This window comes from Suricata suricatta, chromosome 1 (assembly GCF_006229205.1).
Source record: "Suricata suricatta isolate VVHF042 chromosome 1, meerkat_22Aug2017_6uvM2_HiC, whole genome shotgun sequence".
Taxonomy (NCBI): Eukaryota; Metazoa; Chordata; class Mammalia; order Carnivora; family Herpestidae; genus Suricata; species Suricata suricatta.
The window spans coordinates 44,411,879-44,431,742 of record NC_043700.1 but is presented as its reverse complement, the minus strand read 5'-3'; the positions used below and the strand labels follow the sequence as shown (position 1 = coordinate 44,431,742).

At 45.4% G+C, this 19,864-nt stretch overlaps 1 protein-coding gene across 4 annotated transcripts in view; it reads right to left on the bottom strand.

Moving 5' to 3' along the window:
• The window catches only part of DOCK5 (dedicator of cytokinesis 5), a 209,521-nt gene that overhangs the window by 14,599 nt on the left and 175,058 nt on the right, over positions 1-19,864 (bottom strand). For 3 of the 4 annotated variants that reach the window (XM_029937931.1, XM_029937939.1, XM_029937955.1), the window contains 7 exons: positions 18,714-18,803; positions 16,743-16,847; positions 11,107-11,248; positions 8,800-8,881; positions 7,710-7,794; positions 7,192-7,278; positions 4,454-4,630 (listed from right to left, as the gene is read on the bottom strand). In XM_029937931.1, coding sequence (XP_029793791.1) covers positions 4,454-4,630; positions 7,192-7,278; positions 7,710-7,794; positions 8,800-8,881; positions 11,107-11,248; positions 16,743-16,847; positions 18,714-18,803 — 768 coding nt within the window. Of the gene's footprint in view, positions 1-2,447; positions 3,164-4,453; positions 4,631-7,191; positions 7,279-7,709; positions 7,795-8,799; positions 8,882-11,106; positions 11,249-16,742; positions 16,848-18,713; positions 18,804-19,864 lie in introns of those variants that run through there. The other variant, XM_029937947.1, reaches the window with a different exon arrangement.

Below are 19,864 nucleotides of genomic sequence, written 5' to 3'. Positions count from 1 at the left end.
GTCTTTCTGGAATTGGGCAATGCCTCCTCACCGAATTTTCTCAACAATTACCAGACACACCCAAGTGCACAAACCAAATAATCAGCAGCAGACTGGCATCACTGAAACAACTTGCCCTAAGTACCAGTGCCAGTGACAGCGTCTGAAGGTTGTTCAGTAGATTAAGTGTCCAGATATAATAAAGGAAAAAGCAAAAAACTAACAGGATATGGCTAATAGTTTTCCTGGCCAACCATGTGATATAAGCTGTATCATGTTTTCCCCGGGCACTGAGGGAAGATTAATATCTACACCTTCTTACTTCTCATCGATTAAAAAGGTTTCACTGAGGCCATGAGATACAGATGTGAAAATGTTTTAGAAATATTAAATGCAGTTTACATTTAGTCCTATTATATGTCAAGGTGGTGTCACACATAACACTGTCAATAAGGATTCATGGTTTCAAGGTCTAGGTCCCTATAATAGCAAAACAGAACCCAAACGCAAACTATAAGCATAGGTGTTATAGAACGCACCATTTTAAAGACGGAATTGGGGTGCCTGGGGTGGCTCATCGGTTAGGTGTCTGACTTGGGCTCAGATCATAATTTCATGGTTCATGGGTTCGAGCCCCACATCTGGCTCTGTGCTCACAGCAAGGAGTCCCCTTTAGACCCTCTGTCCCCGTCTCCTTGTGCCCCTCCCCTGCTCGTACTTTTCCTTTCTCTCTCTCTCAAAAATAAATTAAGTAGATAAAACATTAAAAAATAAAATAAATAAGACAAAATAGCAAAAAAATTAAAAAGCCTATGGTGAGCATTTCTAACAAAGTCAGAAAAGGGAGTTACCTATTTTTTCCCTGTAGGATAGCCATCATTTCTGAGAGTGATCTCAAAGACAACCTTCAAAGTTCCCCTCACTCTTCTGGCCAATACTATGAAAGCCTCCTCACCCTGTAGGAGACCCAGGAGTTCCTGAAACTACAGGATAGAGTGTGGAAAATAGAGTAGGTTCAAACTCTACCCTGCATGAAGATGTTATGGGGTGAATAGTGGCCTCCTCCCCTCCCCACTTCATATGTTGAAGTCCTAGCCCTGGTAGTCAGAATGTGACCTTAGTTAGAAACAAGATTACTGCAGATGTCACTAAGGTCACCATGGAGTGTCACAGTGGAGTCACACTGGAGTAGGACGAACCACTGATTCTACCTGACACTCTCTTAAAAAGGGGAAGGTAGGACACTAGGAGAACACCATGTGAAGAGGCACAAGGGATGCCAAAGGTGTCAGCATCCCCTCAGAAGCCGGGAGAGAAGCTGGGGGCGCCTGGGTGGCGCAGTCGGCCAAGCGTCCAACTTCAGCTCAGGTCCTGATCTCATGGTTCGTCGGTTCGAGCTCCCTGTTGAGCTCTGCGCTGACAGCTCAGAGCCTGGATCGGATTCTGCGTGTGTCTCTCTCTGCCCCTGCCCCACTTGCTCACTCTCTCTCTCAAAAATAATAAATAAAACATTAAAACAAATTTTTTTTTTAAAAAGAAGCTAGGAGAGAGGCAGGAAATGGAGCCCTCCTCACAGCCCTCAGAAGGTAGCAACCCTGCTGATGCCTGGATTTCAGGCTACTGGGTTCTGGGACTGGGACGCAATATATTTCTGTTGTTCTAAGTGACCCTGTTTGTGGCTTTGTCCCGGCGGCCCTAGCAGACTAACACCACAAGGGATGTAAATATATGCGGCCGAGTATCATGAACAGGAAGCGGAACAGCACGTCTGGAGAGCACACCCCGTGGCCAGATCCATATTTAGCGAGAAATGAATGATAAAGTAGGATGGCTTTAATCTTCGCCCGCCTCTACCTTCCAAATATAAGCAGTTTGAATCTTCCAAAGTTAAAAACAATTTTTTGATAGAAGATAAGGTGCACTGAAGTTCAATGTTTTTAGAAGAGCCCTGCCTCGCGCGAGCAAGCGGCTGAAGAATCACAGGGAGCAGCTCTAGCGTCCTATCGCGCAGGCAGTGACCAACGGGCTGCCTTACGCAAGGCCACCTGGACAGACAGGAGATGGTGGATTCCCCAGTCAATTGCCGTGGAGGTCATGGGGATCAAGGAGTTTCCCTTTCTTCTTATGTCTCAAAGTGTACAAACTCGTACCTATTGATTATAAATACAATTTAGTAGTTTAAGCTAAAGGTCTTGAACTCTATTTGTGGACATAATCAACTTCCTCTTTATTTTTTTAAAACTTACTTATTTATTTTAATGTTTATTTATTTCTGAGAGAGAGAAGGAGAGAGAGAGAGACGAGTGTGAGCAGGGGAGGGGCAGAGAGAGAGGGAGACACAGAATCTGAAACAGGCTCCAGGCTCTGAGCTGTCAGCATAGGGACCGACGTGGGGCTTGAACTCACGAACTGCAAGATCATGACCTGAGCCAAAGTCAGGTGCTTAACCAACTGAGCCACCCAGGGGCCCCCAAATTCCCCTTTTTAAAACATTTTAATTAGAAGACTTTGACACTGGAAAAAACTTCACCTGAAATTACATATGACTCACAGATATTGGCATATACGAATTTGAATTCGAACAGGGACATTCTGTAAACAAAACAACACTTGGAAAAACACATCAAAGTTACTTCAGGTAACTTATATGGAAAAAAAACACCCGCCACCATCCTTACAGCATTATTAAAAAAAAGTTTACCCTCTGGATCCTAGCTGTGCATTGAATGCCGTGACAACACTGGAGGTTATTATCGACACTGAGCACGGGCAAACTAGAACTGATCTCTGGTGTTCCGCCTTTCCTAGCTGCTGAGTTTCATAAGCCTGAAGAAGGCGGAAAGGCTGAAGGGAAAGGAGAAGAAAGAAGATGTTAGAGCAGCAGCCGCAGAGCGTGGACGGTTCAGGTCACCTCTGGCTCCCAGCAGACAGGAGAGAGGAAGAAATCAACATTGATCGAGCCTCAACTACATGACAAGTGTCTTCAATGTTCCTTAGATACAGGATGTCTTCCTTGGCTTTCAGCCGTTCCTGTGCATTAGGCATTTTCCTCACTTTTTTCAGATATGAAGCTTGGGGTTCAAAGAGGTGAAGTATCTCACCCAAGGGCACACAGTGGCCAATGGGAAGCTGGGATTGCGTCAGAGGAGCGATGGATTCTAAAGCCCCTGGTGTTCTCAGGACACTGTGAATAAAGGGAAATAAGAGAATTGGCCCACCTATGTCTGCTCACCCTTCCTGATCATCTCCTTTGCCTTCCACTCACTCTCCTGGCTACTTCACAGGAATGAACTAGCCAGGTGTTTGTTTATATTCAGCAAGAGGACTCCAAAATTACTTAGCCACTGAAAACATACTGAACAATTAAAAATCCTGCCTCCATTAAGTTAGACTTAACTGATTTTTACGTATTGAATACATTACCTCCATTTAAAAAGTTTTCTAATGTTTATTTTTGAGAGAGAGAGAGAGAGCGAGAGACAGAGACCAGCATGAGTGGAGAAAGGGCAGAGAGGGAGACACAGAATCCAAAGCAGGCTCCAGGCTCTGAGCTGTCAGCACAGAGCACGACACGGGGCTCGTACCCGTGAGCTGTGAGATCACGATCTAAGCCGAAGTCAGGCGCTTAACCGACTGAGCCACCCAGGTGTCCCAAAATTACCTCCATTTTCAATAGTGCTATATCCAAACCCTATGCAATGGTTTACCTCTGGTGAGCACACTCATTTCCTGCTTTTTCCAGAATAAAAGATATGACACTTAGGTGAACTAATTTCATGGTTCAGCCAGGGCCAGCATTTACCCACACAACCTATGGCACACCAAGTCAGGGTGGGCATTTCTAGAAGCTATTTTTGTTTTAGAAGCAATTTTTTTAAACGGTTATTTATTTTTGAGAAAGAGACAGCATGCGAACAGGGAGGGGCAGAGAGAGAGACACACACATACACAGAATCTGGAGCAGGTTCCAGGCTCTGAGCTGTCAGCACAGAGACTGATGAGGGGCTTGAACTCGTGAACTGTTAGATCAGGACCTGAGCCAAAGTCAGACATTTAACCAACTGACCCACCCAGGCGTCCCTAGAGGCCAATTTTAAATAGAGCACAGTTCTCCGTTTCCCACAGGTGTTTTTTCACTTCCAGAGCATTCTCAGTCCTGGGTCTGTTTGTAAAATATCTACTTAGCGGAGAAAGGGAGAAGAAATCACAGGTAAATCAACCAGGCATGGTTTTTAGGTTGATCGTTCAGTGACTCATTATCAGGCAGTGGCCTCACCCAGCCTGAGTTGCTAAGGATCTCTAGGAAGTGTGAGGTCAGGGATAAGCTTTTCATTAATCTCGCTTGCCCGTGCATAAAGAGGGCAGAGTGAAGAATCTCTCAGCGAAGTTGTAAGAGACGAATTCACCAGCTGCTTGGCGCCACAGAGGGAGGGCAACGCATGCGATTCAGTGGGGATTCCCGGGCCCAGCCCACCTTTTCATAGTTGGAGTACCCCCCCATGACCGCCGGGTCTACAATGCCACTGAGCAGCATGGAGAGAGGATGCACAGAGAGGGCTCGGTCCCCAGCATGTTGCTGAACACAGTTGCTGATCTTCTCGTTGGTGAGTTCCATGGTCTCGATGGCATTCTCCAGGGGGCTGATTTCCTCCTGTGAGAGTGGACAAGGGAGTGGAAAGGCATTTTGTGAGCTCACAGCAAAGACTGAAAAAATCCTAAGTGTTCTTCTTATTTTATTTATTAAAAATGTTTATTTTGAGAGAGAGAGAGACAGAGAGGCAGAAAGAGGGAGAGAATACCAAGTAGGCTCCATGCTGTCAGCGCAGAGCCTGATGCAGGACTCAAACTCACAAACTGTGAGATCACGTCCTGAGCCGAAATCAAGAGTCAGATGCCTAACCAACTGAGCCACCCAGGTGCCCCCTAAGTGTTCCTTTTAAAAGATTTAAAATTGTCATCAAAGAGTAAAATTTACTTGTCAAGGTCATGTTTATTTGGATCCTACACTTATGTGAAATGATTTTGCTAAGTTGTGAAATACACTACTTAAAATCTCCTTAGAAAGTACAAGGATGACCTAAGGGTATCTGGGTGGCTCAGCTGGTTAAGTGTCCGACTTTGGCTCAGGTCATGATCTCACAGTCCGTGGGTTCGAGCCCCACATTGGGCTCTGTGCTGACAACTAGCTCCGAGCCTGGAGCCTGTCTTCGGATTCTGTATCTCCCTCGCTCTCTGACCCTCCCCTGCTCATGCTGTCTTTCTCTCTCTCTCAAAAATAAATAAAACATTAAAAAAATAAAAATAAAATATTAAAAAAGAAAGTACAAGGATGACTTAAAAATTAAGAGCTGTAGTAGTGATAATTTTGGGTGGCAAAAGGTCTACAGAAATTTTGGGGAAAAAAACTGGAGATTTAATAATGATTGATTTTAGGTAAAGCTTCCTCAGAGGTAAAGCTTCCTTATCTGACGAGACAAATGACAATCAAGTACCAGGACATCTGATCCCAGATACTTCTGCAATGTCCCAAATGTTCACTTGCAAGGGTCCTGATGCTTCCTCCATGAGCAAAGGTAAATTTTGGAAGCCATATGTTCAAAGCATACACAAGTCCCCTTAGTGTGGGCTCTGTGGTTAGAAGTCAGAATAATGGAATATAGTAGAATATCCAAGTTGGAGGCTCCGTTAAGTGTCTGATTCTTGATTTTGGCTCAGGTCACGATCTCGTGGTCTGTGAGATCGAGCCCTGCCTTGGGCTCTGTGCTGACCAGTGCAAAGCCCACTTGGGATTCTCTCTCTCCCTCCCTCTGCCCCTCCTGCTCATGTGTGCGTTTTCTGTCTCAAAATAAATAAACATTCAAAAAAAAAAAAAGGAAGAACATCTGAACTGAATGTTGGATAAAAAGGAAATAAGATTTAATACAGGTTCAAGCAATTCCCGGGGAAAAGTCTTCGAAGCCAGGTTTCAAGAGAAATCGCCTTCTTCATTTTACCCACTGCCAGACAGCATGACCTCCTACTACAGTCTAATTCCAGAAGTCTCTGTCCTAAAATCATATTCATACTGGAGGCATAATAATGTATTACTAGTGGAATACACCAAATTTCAGTTCAGATTTGTTCAGGATATATTTCTTGAAAGTATATCTCATGCCAAGTACTATGCTACACTCTGCAGTTATGAAAGTGCTTAAGATAGAATTCATGCCTGAGGGGAGCCTAGGGTTTTAGTGGGATCTCAAGACATGTCAGCATGTCTTTATTAGAAATAAACCTGGGTCGTGACGGAGCACAGAGAAAGGGCACATAACCCCACGTGGGAGTTTCAGAGATGGCTTCCTGGCAAAGCAGGTACCTAACTGAATTCCAATGGGAGTTAGGTTGAGAAGTAGCAATTCAGGCAAAGAAAACTCTCCATCATCAAGGAGGGTTGAAATAGCAGGGAATGAACAGTTTGGTTCCAGAAGATTCCAGAGGAGATGAGGTGGCAGAACTGAGTGACAAAGACTCTGCATGTCTGTGCTAAGGAGCAGGGGCTTTCTGCTAGGCACTGGGGAGCCACAGCAAGGTTATGAGCATATGAATGAGACAGTCAGCTTTCCACTGTGGAACTCCACACTCTGAGACAGTGTGGAAAACAGGCCTGTGAAGGCCAAGGCAGGAGGCCAATGAGGGGGCTTTTTCTGTGGCATCCACCAGAGATGAATGACGGACTAAAACAGGGTATGGCAGTAGGAGAGCTGGAAATAATAATACTAATAATAATAAAACAGATTTAATAAATATTAAGAAGGTAAAAGGGGCAGCTTCAGCGAGTGCTGGAAAAGGAAGCGTGTGTGGTGATGGGTAGATCTGACTAGCCACGAATGAAAGAAGAGGAAATGTTTTGGGAGAGAAGACCCTGATTGACAGGAAACTCAAAGGAGGCATTCTGAAAACGGTTTGGGGCGACTGGTGGGACTGTGAGGAGACCAGGCTCATTTGCTCACAGAAGAGTCATTCACTGTGAGTAACCTTTAGGGTTGGCGTTGTAACATCAGTCTTACAAAGGAGTTCTATTATACAAGCGTGCCTTCTATTTCTCTTTTGGAAAATAAAGTTGGCCAGAAGAGGCTGGCCAGGCTAGTGAGAACTGGAGGGGAGCTTAACAAAGGCACTTATTATATCTGAAGACCCAAGGAATTTTCTGAATTCCAATTCCAAGTGACTCACCGTTGAAATGTGTTTGACTTCAAACCACTTGAGAATGCCAGGAAAGGTATACGCAGTTGTATACGTGGTCCTTTCGATCCACATGGTCTGGTGGAAGAAGGGAAGGCAATAGGAAGTATCAGTTCCCAGCAAAATGGCCTGAGTTGTGTTCAGTGAGATTCTATCCTCAAAAGCCTCCTTAGTGAATGGGCCATATTTTGAGGCATCAAAATATGTTTAAAGCTACAAGATATCATCTACTTGGGCCCTCTCATGTTCTAAAGGGGAAATGTGAGGTCCAGAGAGGTGTAACTTATTCAAATCATACTGACAGCAACACTGGAGCCCCACAGAAGAGCCTGTTTTGTTGGATGGGTGCCAGTCTAGAGCTTTCCACAGAGATGGCCTGCTAAGTAATAAGCTCATAGAACCTCTGTCCTTCATGCTGCCCTGTTTCTGCTGTCTGTGTCGGTTAGGGGTAAAGTGTCCATTTGGAGGTCAACTTGACCCTGTTTTGGAGGGCAAGTGGGTGGACTCACGGCAAATTCGTTGTCTGGATCCTTTTCTCCTTTCCGGAACGGCCGGGAGTACTGGAATTGCTGTACTTCGTTGGCTCTGTAGTAGCTGGGGACAGACATTGCCACAATGCTGGAGTTTCTCTCTTAGAACAAGAGCTACTTGAGGAGACGTCAATAAACCTTGGGCCGCATCTTACACAGACTAAGCCTAGTCCCTTAAGCGATCTCAAAACAGACACAGTCTCCACAATAAAGGCTGGAGGTGGTTCACAATTTAATCAAGCATCTTAATTTTATTATATATGCCTCCATTCTACAGCTCACCATTTTAAAAAGGCCTAAGTATTGATATCCACATTTGTGATTGCATTTGTATAGTTTTATCACAGTTCTAGCAATGCTTCTAGTATTGGGGCATCCCAGGAAAAAGAATGGGACCTTTGATCACTGGGAACCCACCAGGCAAGGTGAGGTCCGCCACTCCTAAGTGAGTGCTTCTGCGTAGAATGGAGATCCAGGAGATCCAAAACCTAACAGTGAAATTCCTGATTTCCCTCTGCCTAAAAAACCCCCAACCCCCCAAATCCTTTTGGTCACCAAGCTCTTATTTTATACTGGAAATAGAAAAAAGGGTTGCTGTGGGCTGAATGCTTGGGTTCCCCCAAGTGCATATGTTGAAATCCTAACCCCCCCTCCCCCAGTGTGATGATATCAGGAAGTAGCTCTGTGACAAGTACTTCTGTTCTACCATCTCGGATGGGATTAGTGCCCTTGTAAGAGACCCCTGAGACACCCATCACCCCTTCTGCCATGTGAGAACACAGCAAGAAGTCAAGGTCTATGGACCAGGAAGCAGGTCCTCACCAGACACCGAATCTACTGGAGCCCTGACCTTGGACTTCTCAGTCTCCAGAACCATGAGAAAGGAATGTCTGTTGTTTATAATAAGCCACCCAGTCTGTGGTATCCTGTTAGAGCAGCTCCAGGGATTTAAGACAACAGAAGGTCTTCCAAACCGTAATGAGTTCAAGGCGTTGGTGTTGATGTACTTCTAGATACAGTGTGTCAGAGGATAAAAATGCTCGTAAAGACAAACAAAACTCCTACTTACTTTAAGATCTGCTCTGGAACTGGCTTGTCCTTGTAGCTGGGAGGAAGGCTCATCACCGGCTTCACGGTGAAACACTGCATGTCTGAGGAGCTCGGTAAGGAAAGGGGCTCGGCCATGAAGCTGTCACAGGCAGAACGGGCCGCCTGTTCCCCTGGCCTCACAGATGGCACTTGGTACCTATATATTTTTTTAATTTTTTAATGTTTATATATTTTTGAGAGACAGACAGACAGCACACAAGCAGGGGAGGGGCAGAGAGACGGAACGGAATTGGAAGCAGGCTCCAGGCTCTGAGCCATCAGCACAGACCCCAACGTGGGGCTCGAACCCACAAACTGTGAGATCATGACCTGAGTTGAAGTCGGATGCTGAACTGACTGGTAAAGTAAGGCTTCAAATCCAGCTCAGGGGTAAGACCTGCATCTCTAACTTGAGAGTTTGATATTAATGATGACTTTTTTTTGGTCCTTATCAGTGCAGGTATGCTGTTTCAAACTCTACAGCATCTAAACTCAAGCTTCAGGCCACGCATCTGGACAGAACAGTGACTTCCATGATTTCTGGGTGAAGTCTGCAGACCTGGCACCGGGACACTGACTCAGAATGCAGAATTATAATTCACAGCCGCTGAGGGGTGCCTGAGACGCTCAGGGGGTTGAGCGTCCACCTTTGGCTCAGGTCATGATCTCACAGTTCGTGAGTTCAAGCCCTACATTGGGCTCACCGCTGTCAGCACAGCAGAGCCTGGCTTCGGATTCACTGTCTCCCTCACTCTCTGTCCCGCCACCACTTACATGCGTGTTCTCTCTAAAAAATAAATAAGCATTAAAAAAAAAGATCACAACTCCTCAGTGCGAATCTCTTTGTGGAGATCATGTATGACTGTCATGTATGATCGTCATGTATCACTGAGCTATGCCTTACACTGGTCTAGTGGACAGAGCATTTTAACAGAAATTATTTCCTTGTTATTTTGATCCTCATAGAAGTGCTACTAGGTATTTAGGGAAAACAGACTCACACCTCACAGATGAGAAACCAAGACCCCGAGGAATGAAGCAGTTTGGACAAGGTTTAGTGAATATGCAGAAAAGACTGGGGGCCAAGCCACAGGAAACCCTAAATCCGGTTCTTGGAAGAGATCTTCTCATCCCCACACCACAGAGGCCCCTCAGTGGATTTCTGAATCCCCATAACCCAAACAAGAGTTTATCCTGAAAGACTATTGTTTTCTAAGCACCTACTATGTTTAACAGGCCGCTGTTCTCTTAAAGGTGTGTCTGCCTATTAGTCTGTTATTATCGTCAATTTTTCTATACTATACCTGTAGTAATAATAGCCAATATCTATTGAATTTTGATTACATACCAGGCACTGTTCCTAATATCTGACATATATTTACTCAATCTTTACAAAAATTTCATGAGAAAGAATGAGCATCACCCCCATTTTATAGATGGGAAAACTGAGGAATATCGCCATTAAGGAACTTGACCTTAGGTGGGATACTATGTTGTCAAGGTGACATAGGACACGATGGAGCTGAGACTTGAACACAGGCACTGTGGTTCCAGAGGCTGTGCTCTTATTTACCATTCCATCTACCGTGGCTTATCTACCGCTCTTTGAATACTTTCAGTTTTAGAATAGCTTTTAATACAAAACACGTGAAAAGGTTTTAAAAATAGTTTTGTTATGGAGCTCTAATTTATTTTTATTTATTTATTTATTTATTTATTTTTTATTTATTTATTTATTTATAAGAAAGCATGTAATAGGGGTGCCTGGGTGGCTCAGTTTGTTGAGCCTCATAGTTCGTGAGTTTGAGCCCGGCGTCAGGCTCTGTGCTGACAGCTCAGAGCCTGGATCCTGCTTCGGATTCTGTGTCTCCCTCTCTCTGTCCCTCCCCCACTAGCACTCTGTCTCTCCCTCTGAAAAATAAATAAAAACATTAAAAAAAGCATGTAATTAATTTTTCAATAAGTCATTGCATGTTACAAAAGAAAAGCTACACATCTTTATCCAGAATCCAGAATTCTGAACGGGAGTTCTATGTCCTCCTCAAGCTCACCATGTGGCTATAAAACATCCTTTCATATTCAGAATTTGCTTATTATCTCTCTCCTCTACTTTATAACCACAAGCTAAGGACATTAGGGTCCCAAAGCCTTTACACAGAATGGGAAACTGAGTCAGAATGGTCAATGAATGGTTGAGGGACAGCACCTATCCTCATGCAGAGATGGGACTGAACTTAGCTTCTGGGGCTGGGGTGGGCTGGGCTCTGTCTCCCCAAGGCAAGGATACACTGTTTTGGGGATGACCTGATTTCCTCTCCCGGGGGCGTGGTGCTGGTCATCTTCTCGGCGTTGGGGAACTGCGTCAGCAACCTCAGGCTGAAGTCTTCTCGCCTCTCATACTCCTTTCCCCGATAGATAAAGATTTTGTTCTGCAGGTCAGAGACAGCAAGGTGAGTAATCAAATATAAAGAATGAAGGGGCCCTGGAGAGCCTGGTGCTGAAGGAGGGAAGTCACTCCCAGCCAAAGTGCACTCCACCATCAAGTTCTCACTCAATACCTACTACGCGCCATCCTACCTGGCCAGAGCTCACAGGTGATTTGGGCACTAAGGTCATGGGCATAAAGCTGCTTCTGCAGTGCTCCTCACAGTGTGGCCCCGTGACCACAGCCTGTCTGCAAGTGGTATGCACTCACCCACAAGGCAAGGAGGGCTTGTGCCCTAATGCGGATCTGTGATGTCACTGGGCACGCTGTTGACTTTAGCTAATTTTTTCCCCAGAGCAAGATATTCTCAACGAAGGAAGGAAGTGCATTGATTTCTTTCATGGGCAAGTCCTCCTCCCATCACGATCCAGTAACAGTTTGTGGACCAGCATCCTGAGTGGCACTGACGTAGAGAACGGGATGCCACGAAGAGAGTCAACACAACAAACCTTCGTGTGTGAAGAACTGGAATAATTTAGAGCAGTCCCTGGACAATTCCGAAAACCACCATGGATGGCAATGTCAAAGTCTCATGGAAAACAACTACACTAAATACTGTTGTCTCCATTCTAACGCACATTCTTCTTCTGTTTAATAAAAGTAACACAATTGGGTTTTTTGGGAAGACGTTTCCTAGGTCCCAGGCACAGGGGTAGTCGGACTCACAGCTGAGATTGCCCATGTAAGTTCTAATGCAGCCACGCTCCCAAGGCTCCTGCTCACCTAATCATCACTCCGATGGGTACTTAGCATTGGCAGCCCAGACACGAACTATTTTAAACTAAGACTGGGGCCCATATTGTCCAGGAAGATGTTTTTAGAATTTACTTGTCCATTCATATAACAAACATGCACTGGACAAACACAGCAGACAGGCTAAGACAACAGGGATATAATGATGACCCTACTCCCACAAAACTCAGCTTCTGGTGGAAACAGAAAACAGGTAAATATGAGAGTTGATATAAGTGACATGAAGGCAAAGCGTCTCATAGGATAAACACCGATGGCAGTCAAACTCTCCAGATCTTTTGGAAGGGAGGATGACATTTTTCCAAGCTGGGAGAGATTAACGTAACTAATTCCCGCCTCATGAAATGCCATCATTCAGGCAAAGCTGCAGTAGGCAAGGACACAGGGCAAAGGGCGGCACCAAGTGTGGGAGGTGGACAGCAATGTGAACGGAAGCAGGCCAGAGCCAGGTCAGCATAGGCCCGGATTGAAAGGGTGGGCTTCAGGGTCTGACAGGAGATTGACTGGGCCCAGATGGACAGAAAGGGTAAGGACAGGAAACCCAGGTGGATAACCAGGAGTGAAAAGTGCACAGGACGAGGCCACGGGGCACACAGTACGGAACTGAGGCAGGAGAAACATGCTTGGATGCACCAGAACACTGAAAGGCAGGCACAAGTTCCAAAGGTCCAAGGAACTTACTGGAGGTTCTGGAAGGAGGGAGTGATGTGCAGATAGAAGCAGTGTAGACAGCCTCATATGACAGTGGAGCGTGTGTCCAACTGCATGAATCCTAGGCAGGAGGGAGTGGAAGAAGCAGCTACGGGATCTGGTGTCTGACTGGTGTTGGGTGAAGGGCAAGGGAGATGGGCAGAATCAAGAAGGATTCAGATTCCTGGCGCCGGAGCAGGAAGGGCACGGTGCCGCCAACAGGAACAGGGATGAAGGGGACCTGGCTGGACTTAGGGGGACGCGGACACCACAAATTTCAGGTATTCTGAGTTTGGGGAAATAGTCCCTAACACAGAAAGGCATGTAGTTATATCACCGAGAAGGCTGTTCTATTTTCCAGCACACTTGGACAACAGCACGTAGCATCCACATCTCACTTCACAGTTTGTAAAGCACTCCTACACGCTATGTATTTCATCCTGAAAACAGCCTTTGAGGTGGGCAGTGCTTGTCTAATTGACACATCAGGATTATAGGATTTGGCCAAAATCACAGTCACCCAGTAGATGATTTCAACCCCAATTTTCCAACTTGAAAGTCTAGTCTTCTTTTGGCTGACCCACTGCTGTCTCCAGGGCACGGCTGTCAGGTCACGTGACACGCAGTCACACACAAGGATGGCAGGCACCGCTGCCCTATCGGGACTCATGTGCCGAGACTGATGGCCGATTTAAGACTAGGACGTACTGCAAGGCTCCTTCCTAGACCCTCTCCTCTTGGTGCTCCATTTCTCTTTCCCTACGCTACGTCATCCACGTGCAAATAAGACGCCAACTTAATCTCCAGTTGGGAACTTTCCTTTGAGCTCAGGATCCTTAAATCAAATTGCTGACTTGACCAAATTTGCCTGACCCTGAGTATGGGCAAAACCAGACTTTCACAAAGAATATATAAAAAAATGTGAGAGGCTCTCTAGGAGCCGGTACTCAGAGCCATCTGCCCCCATTCTCTGCTTGTCCTCTTGCTCCTGCTCCTTCAGTCTCACGGCTTTTGAAGCTGCTGTCCTCACTGCCCGGTACGCCATCTCATCTCTTGACAGCTCTCTGGCTTATTCCCTCTCTTCTTTCAGGTTTTTGCTCAAGTGTCATTTTCTTACTGACATCTTTCCTACTCACTCTATTTAAAATTGCAGCTCTACTTTGGGGCACCCAGGTGGCTCAGTCGGTTGGCATCCAACTTCAGCTCAGGTCATGATCTCGTAGTTTGCGAGTTCAAGCCCCACATTGGGCTCTGTGCTGACAGCTCAGAGCCTGGAGCCTGCTTCAGATTTTGCATCTCCCTCTCTCTCTCTGCCTCTCCCCTGCTTTTGCTCTCTTTCTCTCTCACATATAAACATTAAAATAAAAATCTTAAAATTGCAGCTCTACCCCTATCATCTGCCTCTCTATTCACCTTCCCTGACATTTTCTCCATGATGCCTACAGAGTGTCTACACGGGGGGGGGAGCATTGTTCTAGGCTGTCTGACATACCTATGTTTTGTGTATGACTCTAGGCTAGAATATAAACTCCATAATTTCAAGGATTTGGGTTGTTTTGGAGTGTGCCCCAATGCCTATAACACAGCAAGGCACAATGTAAGAGTTCAATAAAAATGTATATAAGGAATGGGTTGACTCCATCTTTTCCGGTACAGCTATCTTAGTGGCCCCGCAGCCCCTCTGGTTACCAGGCCAGAGACCTACTTCCTGCCTTCCTCGCGCACATGGCCCAACAGTCATCAAAAACTACATCTTTCCATTTTTCCTACAGCTACTTCCCTAGGCCAACCTGACATCCCTTCCCTCAAAATCTGCACTAGTTTCTAATGGCTTTACCTATACACATCCGACCACTGGCCACACCAGCCAGACAATAACCTTGCCAATGTCTAGAATCTATAATGGCTCCCTCTTGCTCTTGATATGCTGATAAAACAGCCGGGGCAACCTCATAGCCCTGCCGGGTGTGATCTCCCCACCTCCGTGCCTCAACTCCCCTGCTCACCTCATCCCCTCTATGCACCCCCACGCTGGTCTTTCATTCCCAGGCACAGCCATGCCCTTGCCTGTCCCTTCCTCTGCCTGGATGTTCCTTCCTATCACCTTTATCTAACTTCAAGCTCGCCTTTCAAATTGCAGTTGGAACAGCAATTCCTTGGGAAGCCTTTCCCGAAGTGCATGCATAATTTACATGCAGTAAAATTTACCCTCTTTACTGTAAAGTTCAGTGAGTTCTGGCAAACATAACCACGACCACAATCAAGATACAGAGCAGTTTCACTACGATTCAAAATTTCCTGATACTTCTGAAGTCCAACCCTCCCCCACAGCTCCCAGATGACGGCTCATCGGTTTTCCATCTCTACACTAAGTCTAACAGCTGGATGCCATATAAAGGACATCAGAGAGGGGTGCCTGGGCCGCTCAGTCAGTTACACATCTAGCTCTTGGTTTCAACTCAGGTCATGATCTCACCATTGGGGAGATCAAGTCCCGTGTCGGGCTCTGCTGACAGAATGGAGCTTGCTCGCATTCTCTCTCTCCCTGTCTTCTGCCTGTCCTCCACTCATATGCTCTCTCTCTCTCTCTCAAAATAAACAAACAGTAGGGGTAAAAAAAAAAAAGAAAGAAAATCAGAGAGTATGCAGACTTTATGCTCTAAGTTCTTTTTACTCATTAGTATAATGCACTGGGGATTCACCTACCTGCTTGTATCAGGACTTTATTCCTTTTTTAAAAAGGTTTTTTTAAGTTTGTGTATTCAATTTGAGAGAGACAGAGACAGCGCAAGTGGAAGAAGTGCAGAGAGAGAGGAAGAGAGAGAGAGAGAGAGAGAGAGAGAGAGAGAGAGAGTCCCAAGCAGGCTCCATGTTGTCAGCGCAGAGCCCAATATTGAGCTCAAACCCATGAAGCTTGGGATCACGACCTGAGCTGAAACCAAGAGTCTGGAGCTTAACCAGCTGAGCAACCCAGGCACCCCACAACTTTATTCCTTTTAATACTGAGTAATATTCCATTGTACGGCTCTTTCAGAGTCTATTTATCCCCTCACCAATTAAGGGACATCTGAGCTGTATCCAGTCTTTGGTGATTATAAATAATGGTGCTATAAACAATCATGTGCATTTTTTTTCATGTGAACGTAAGTTTTTATTTTACTTGGGTAAGTATTTCAGAAAATACTCCCTGGTTAGCACAGAATACCTATCTTGGTCAGTTTCAATTTCCACTTGTTTACATGATTATTTAATTAACAATTTACTCTTCAGGCTGTAAGGACCATATCTGATTTTAATCTGCCTATTTTGTGCCTGGCACACAGCAGGCACTGAATATATGTTACTGAATGAATGAATGAATCAATGAGTTACCCCCTCCTGGGGAACGATACGCCACGTCATGGTCATGTATCCCCTTTCTCCCTTCTTCTTAAATTAGGGAGAGGAAACTGGGTAATACATTCAAATCCAGCTACCTCTAAAGAGGCTTCCTTTTTGTGCATGAAAGAAGATTTTGTTTTTTAGATTTTAAAATCACTATCCCGTTACAGAAAATTTTGAGAAGGAAGAAAAACACGGTCCTTTTCCTGACTACATCACCTGTTTTTATTTTGGGGAAACTTTTGCAGTCCCGTCTTTGGGGACTTTCAAACTGGCTCTGGCTGGAAAGAAGAGAAACAATTAAATACATCAATCCATACTTTTGCCCAGCCTGACCTGTAGCAGCAGACCAGTGGAGGGGATGGTTCTGTTTTTCCCTTTTTCATTTCACTTGGGAAAAGCCCTTTTACAATAGGGCTGCCAGAACACGAGAGACTGGGGTGTGGGGTGAAGAGCCCGGCGTGTAGGGAGTGGTTTTCCTCCCCGACCTCCCACAGTGAGAGCATGGCCTCTAGCTGCTAACACACTGGGACCATCTGGAAAAGAGATGAATACCTTCCCTCCTTCAGAAGGCATGGCTTAATGGCTTGGAGGACCACCCTGAGGTTTCTTACCCGAAGGAAAGAAGGAAAGCCCTGTCCATAGTATCCAACAGCGAAGTATTCAGGCTGAGGCCTCATTGCCTTAATGATGTTCTCATAAAACGAGGCTCTTTTTTTCTGGAAAACAAAACAAGACATTCCACAGGGAGGTTACCAGGGCACCACTGAGGGGGCGGGGAAGATCAGACCATTATTTGTTTTGTTGTTTCCCATGGATCAACAGATAAGTGAGGAGTCTTTGGGGAATATCTGGTAGGCCAAGACGCTATCCTCTCCCCAGATGGAAGGGCTTGGGCGCGGGTCCATGAATGGGCCTCAGAGCTCCTTGCAAACTCCGGAGCCGTATGCAGAAAGACGCACACGTGTGGATGTCTCTATGGAGGCGATCAGTGTTTAGCGGTCAACAGTTTCCTGAAGAGGCTTCAGGACCCCTCAAAGGTTCAAGAGCTCTTCGTGAGATTCACAGAGGGTGGCTGCACTCCAACAGTGACATTTGAGAAAAGACCAGGAATTTTCAGGTTCTCACAGGTGGTTTGGATTAAAGTCCTTGGTTCGGCCACAAGTGCCCAGAAGGTGGTGGTGACGTTCTGTTTCTTGAGATCTGGTACCAGCCATAGCTTCAAACCCTCCCACAGAAACAGGCATCCCAGCCAGGGCTGAGACCTGGGGTCCCTGAGGCATGTCCCCGGCCCCTCCCACAATGGTCCCATGACCACATGAGACCATTAGTGCTCTATTTAGGTGACGGTTTCTATGATAGTGTTTGCTTCAAAGGGTAGCGTGTCACATCACTAACAGCTCAGTTTACTTATGAAATTAATAAGTGATTTCTGTGTGTGACAGCAGGGCTGGCCCAGCAGAGGGGCAAGCTCTTTTCCACATGATTGTGACAACTATCCCCTCAAAGAAAATACACTTGACTCTTGTACAGAACGTGTTTAACATGTATGAATCCACTTATAGGCAGATTTTTTTGATTAAGACAGTGTAGTACTAGAAATACTCTCTTTTCCTTTCAATTTTCTTAATGTTTTCCTCTAGCTTACTTTACTGTAAGAATGCAATATATAACACAGGTGCAAAATATGTCTTGATCAACTGTTTCTGTTACCAGTAAGGCTTCTAGGCAACAATGGGCTATTAGTAGCTAAGTTTCAGGGAGAGTCAAAAGTTACATATGGATTTTCAACTGCGTGGGGCTAGGCGCCTCCTACCTTCCCACCACGCATTGTTGAAGAGTCAACTGTATTATTACATAACAGTGGATGGCCTGACCTTTTGTGATTCCTCTATGGAAAATTATCAAATGTAACGCTGTGTTGGCCTACCACTGGACAATGAGAGGGTTTATTTTTGTTTTGCTATATTGTTTTTAAATAGTTGGTCTGTGCCAATGGCTGGGCATCACACGCAAGCTTACGGACCTGTAAAAGCAGTGTCTCCCAATGACATCCGGGAGAAGGACGGAGGCAAAATTTGAGAATCAAGATCCAGCAGAAGCATTTTACAACTTAACCAAAATGTGCACAGCGGAAAAAAAAAAAAACAAGGCTCAAAGATAAGCAGTTCATTCATTCAGAAGGACCCTGAGGATGTGGGCCACAGAACAAGTAATTTTGATGGACAGAAGATGTCAGAAAATATCTGAAATACACAGAGTATTTGCAGAAGGCAGGGAAACTGTGAGGGTAAAGAGGAGATGGGTCAGGAATACGGAGGGCCCCTAGAGAGACGAGAGGCACAGAGAAGGGCAAGAGGTCTGTAGGCAAAGATCCCGAGGCCTTTATCAGAGATAATCTGCACGCTAATGCTTACACTTTGTGGACCTCCTCTTTTTTTTTCATTTTTCCTTTGAGCAAGGTTTCCCTTTCCGTGGTAAAGAATGCCATTTATCTTGACTTTCTCAAACATACGAAAACATGTGCATGAACGCTGATGTTCACACTCCTTCTGGAGACTTGGTATGCTCTGACCCGGACTCACCAGCAGGTTGCCGAGGCCCTCGTAGTCGAATACTTTGCTCTCGTAGGTCTCAGCCAACTCTTTGCTCAGTTTGATCGCCTTCTCCCACATCTTCAGAAAAAGAAAAGGAGGGTTACAAGTGGAGAACGAAGCAGTCAGTGACCCATCTGTGACAGTCAGGGGAGAGGCCCTGACAACGACTTAGGAGTCAAGTGGGCAGTTTCTGCGGACATTCTCACCACGCCTCACCTCCTGGGTCAACCAAACCTTTCTCTTCTGACACGATAAAGCTACTACATCTTGGCTGCTTTGCCAGGGGGCATCTTCTGTAACTTTTTTTGCACGAACCTGGAGAATACCATGTGTCCCCAAAAAAACAATACTGCATTTAAAGGGCAAAGCGCTAAAGACCATTGAGAGTTGAGAGGAAGCAGTTCCAAAACCTGGGTTTTGAGAGCATGAAAATTTGTGAGCAGGGAAAAGATGTTGGTGTGAGCTCTGGTTCTGATTCTAGGGTGTGTGTGTGTGTGTGTGTGTGTGTGTGTGTGTGTATAAGTACGTGAGCTTTGAATGAGGTTGTTTGGAAGGAGGAGAAAATGGAAGAAAGGCTAGCCATACTATTGTGTGGAATTTGGGAAAGAGTATCTCCAATTTAGAGCACTGATTTCCCTATTTCTTGAAAAAAAATTTTTTTAATGTTTTTATCTATTTTTGAGAGAGAAAGAGAGAGATAGCATAAGCAGAGGAGGGTCAGAGAGAGAGGGGAACACAGGATCTGAAGACAGGCTCCAGGCTCTGAGCTGTCAGCACAGAGCCCGATGCGGGGCTCAAACCCACAAACCGTGAGATCATGACCTGAGCCAAAGCCGGACGCTTAACCGACTGAGTCACCCAGGTGCCCCATTGATTCCCTATTTCGAACCAAACTATCTCCTTAGTCAAAGGGAGCTTTAAGAAAAATGCCTTAAAGCATTTATGACTGTCTCAGTTACCGCCTACTACACATGTTTGGTATCTCAGGCTAGCATCCCAGACTGAGTCCTCTGTTCATTTTGATAGTTCATAAAATGTCTCTTAGATGGACTATACATAACACAGCATCTATACATTTCCTACTTAATTCTTATTAACCAGGCTCTACGTTCCATTGTTTCTGGGTTCTGAAGGAATGG